The sequence below is a fragment of the Sinocyclocheilus rhinocerous genome, unplaced genomic scaffold, assembly GCF_001515625.1.
Source record: "Sinocyclocheilus rhinocerous isolate Xijiao unplaced genomic scaffold, SAMN03320098_v1.1 scaffold2400, whole genome shotgun sequence".
Taxonomy (NCBI): domain Eukaryota; kingdom Metazoa; phylum Chordata; class Actinopteri; order Cypriniformes; family Cyprinidae; genus Sinocyclocheilus; species Sinocyclocheilus rhinocerous.
The window spans coordinates 187,801-191,695 of record NW_015646358.1 but is presented as its reverse complement, the minus strand read 5'-3'; the positions used below and the strand labels follow the sequence as shown (position 1 = coordinate 191,695).

The 3,895-nt window shown below is 39.4% G+C and overlaps 1 protein-coding gene across 1 annotated transcript in view; it reads right to left on the bottom strand.

The window, feature by feature from the left end:
* The window catches only part of LOC107707601 (nostrin-like), a 9,703-nt gene extending 7,519 nt beyond the window's left edge, over positions 1 to 2,184 (bottom strand). Inside the window, exons 1-5 of the mRNA XM_016511678.1 lie at positions 2,158 to 2,184; positions 1,492 to 1,577; positions 1,185 to 1,268; positions 801 to 863; positions 642 to 723 (exon numbers count right to left, since the gene is read on the bottom strand). Of these exons, the coding sequence (XP_016367164.1) occupies positions 642 to 723; positions 801 to 863; positions 1,185 to 1,268; positions 1,492 to 1,577; positions 2,158 to 2,184 (342 nt within the window). The remainder of the gene's footprint in view (positions 1 to 641; positions 724 to 800; positions 864 to 1,184; positions 1,269 to 1,491; positions 1,578 to 2,157) is intronic.
* Between the last annotated feature and the right edge of the window lie 1,711 nt (positions 2,185 to 3,895).

Sequence of the window (3,895 nt, the reverse complement as noted above, 5' to 3'; positions counted from 1 at the left end):
TCAGAATGAGAGTCCAAACAGCTGATAAAAACATCACAATAATCCGCAACTAATCCACACCACACCAGACCATCAGCGTTTGTAAGAAATAAATCCATTATTAACACATTTTTAACTTCAAACTGTTGATTCCTGCTAAAATATGAGTCCTCTATCCATAATATTGCTTACTCCAGTGAGAAAACTGTCTTGTCTGAATCAGAAGAGAAATCTGCACAGATTAAGCACCGTTTACAACCGAGGACATTTCTTAACAAACATGTTGGTGGATTTTGATGTGAGAAGACATCAGAGAATGAACTTTTTTCACTGCAAGAAGCCTTATTATGGATTATGGACATGTATTTTGGCCAGAAGCTACGGTTTTAAAGTAACAATGCCTTAATGATGGATTTGTTTCTTAGAAACATGCATATTTTCACTTCCCAATATGTTAACTGATGGACTGGAGTAGTGTGGATTACTTGTGGATTATTGTGATGTTTTTATCAGCTGTTTGGACTCTCATTCTGACGGCACCCATTCACTGCAGAGGATCCATTGGAGAGCAAGTGATGTGATGCTACATTTCTCCAAATCTGTTCAGATGAAGAAACAAACTCATCTACATCTTGGATGGACTATTCCTGTAAGTGGCATACCGGTCTTTTTCTTTTCCCGTGTTCATCTAGGATTTGACGGAGTTCCTGAATAGCATCTTGGTTGAGAGCATTTCCCAGTATGCTGAAAGAATAAGGCCGATATAAATACACAGCAACCCACATGAATAATAAAAAGAGCCTGATCCAGTGTTGTCGTACCGGTGGGCATCAGCTGAGGCGTACATTTCATCTGATATGAAGGACCACGCACGATATGTGGAGCTTTGAAGAGGAAAAACTGTCAATGAGTTTGCAAGGCAAGTGCATCAAATATTAACCTGTCAACGCAGTTAACATCACATGCAAGATTTTGTCTTATTTTTCCAGTTACACTATATAAAAGGCTACACGAAAAGCAACAATATATAAGATACTAAGTATTGTTTTCAGAAAATGTATTTTTAATATGTGAGTATTTTGTCTTGCACTTGTTTTTAACTTGCTTATATGTAAAACAAATGAAAAGATATAGCTGGATGGATGGATGGATGGATGGATAGATCACACAGTTACTCCGGGTTAGCTGGAGATGCGGTCACTCACTTGTCACACATCTCTTTGGAGACTTTAAGAAGTTTCCCTGCGATCTTCTGAAGTCCTTTCGAATAGTTGATCTCCAGTTCAGATCTAAATTCATAGAAAACTATGTCTGTTATATTAGTCATGCTTGTTTGCTCAGGTCATTGAGATTCTGCCCTGAACATTTCAAGGATTTCAGGGTTTTAGAGAACTATTGTATTCTTTTCCATTGCATTTTCCATTCTCTTGAGAATGGGAAGTCGAGTATCTTCAGTGTCTTAGAAGTACTACAACAACAACCTTTAGAGAAGAAGAGCAGAGTTCATGTTACCTTTGCTGAAAGACGGCCAAAAGCTCTTTGCAGAAAAACTCGCCATTCTTAGAGATTCTCTTCAGATCCTGATACAGCAGATTATACTGAAACACAATAGCCAGCCTAATTAAACAACAAACCATGAGATTGTCATCAATCTATCTATCTATCTATCTATCTATCTATCCATCCATCTATCCATCTATCTATAATTCTATTGTTCTATCAATCAATCTATAGTTCAAGAGAACAGCAATGGCCTAGCAACCATGCAGAACACCATAGTAACTGCCTAGCAACATCCTGGCAAATCACTCAGAAACAAAACACCCTAGCAACCACTCCGAACATCTCTGAAACTGCCTCTAGCATCTATAAGTCAATCAGTCTGTCTTGTCTCTGTCTAAACTTTCAAACTTCTAACTTTTAGATGGATTTTTAAAACTTTTGGGTGGACGTTTTCAGGCGAGCTTTATCAAGTTGACAGCAAAGTCCAGACAAACTTAACTTTTCTAGTTAATAATAAGCAATTCTTCTGCCAAGTGTTTTATGTGGAGCAACACTGTAAAGCAGGCGTCAACACTATCAACACATATGTACACCATTATGCTCTTTTAACCGAAATCAATTGAATATATTTGTTTTAACAATAGAGTTAAGAGAATGAAACTGCTCTGGACTCACAGTACAGCTGCTCAGGGGGTCCTTCATCTTCACACTGGTCATACTTTAACTCTGCAGTTCAAACTTTGACCCTGTCTGTTCCTGAAGAATGCATGCGGAAATCACCTGTGTGCCCGTGCAAGATTACGGCATCATTAACTCTTCATAAAAGCATAGGAGTGGCGGAATGCAGCCTCAGTCTTTGCTATAGAAATCAGTGTTTCAATTTGCGTTAAGTTTTGTCACCTGGTTTAATATTTGTCCTGATGTTGCCAGCAGACAGTATTATAAACAGCCATGCAAAAGTCTATTTTTTTTCCACATTTCGGAATAATAGTTAAATCAATAAAATACGAAATAATAAAAATAGAAGTATGTGCTTTAAAAAATAATCACTCTAAAATGTCGCTTTTGCACTGATGGCACTGAAGGCAATGAAGAATAATTTTGGTTCCCTTTCAGGGGAACTTCGAACTGCGTCCTCTAGGGGTCGCTATGGGGAATGCCTCGTCGTGACCCGTGTCTGAAGCATACATTGAAAAAACACCAACTCGTTGGCCGGCGACAGCCATGACGTCACTATCGGTGCGACTATAGTATAAATAGGCGCCGGGAGCACACATCATTCTCTTCTTCGTCTTCATTGACTGTTCTGTTTGAAGCATGCATTTCCAAGGAAAAAGTAAGAGCTATCTCTATTCATTATGGCGAGCACTAGCAGAGCATTTAGAAGGTGTGTGCATCCGTGTCATCGCTATTTGACACCAGATGACACACACGATCTATGTGTTGCTTGTTTGGGCGAAGAGCACGCATTAGGTTTGGTTGGTTCTATGGCTTCATAGTGACCATCTTACTGACGTTCCGGTCTAGAGGCTCCTTCGGACAGAGCTCCGACGTGAGAACCATGGTGTGTTAGCAGCAACAACTATGAAATGATACTCATCATTTCAAGGTAATGTCATCTCAAAAATGGATTTTTAATGTAAGGCTTCATTTCAGGGAAAAATGGCCTACATTTCATGTGTAATATAACGACTGCCTGCAATATTGTAATTGCTGACCCTCTAAGGAAATGGAGTTGAAGAGTCGATTACAGGAGTCGATTCCTTACAGGAGTCGACGAACACGCTAACACATTAGCGTGTTCGTCAATTTGAGGGCGGAGAGATGAAGGGAGGGTGTGTTTCTTATTGAATGATTGTTCTAGTCTCCGCCCACCCATCCTCATGCACCAATCAGAACGCTCAAATCCAGATCGATCATAGTTGCTGTTCTAGAGCATTGTAGGCTACTGGAGCATTTGAAGCAGTGTTGCCAACTTAGCGACTTTGTCGCTATATTTAGCGACTTTTCAGACCCCCCAGGCGACTTTTTTCCAAAAAAGCGACTAGCGACTTCTTGGACAAACCTTAGCGAGTCTCTGTGATTGCTGGTACTGACGCAATGGCGGAGCAGCGCCTTCAGTTAAAATAGATATTATGTTGCTTCTCTAATTTTACATGCAAATATAGCCGAAATCACAGCACAGGAATTGTCTTTGTCTTGTCTTTTCTTATGTGCGTTTCATTTCATCAGACGATGGCTCAAATATAAAGCAGGATTTTTGTTCATATTAACGTCTTGGAAGGGAGAGCTGGTTATGCATTTCAGTCACTATTTCATATTTATTCTGTTGTCTGACAACAGAAACAGTAATATATATAAATGAAAACAGTTTTATTGAGAATTTGGCTGCATTAAAATACAGTATGTGAGC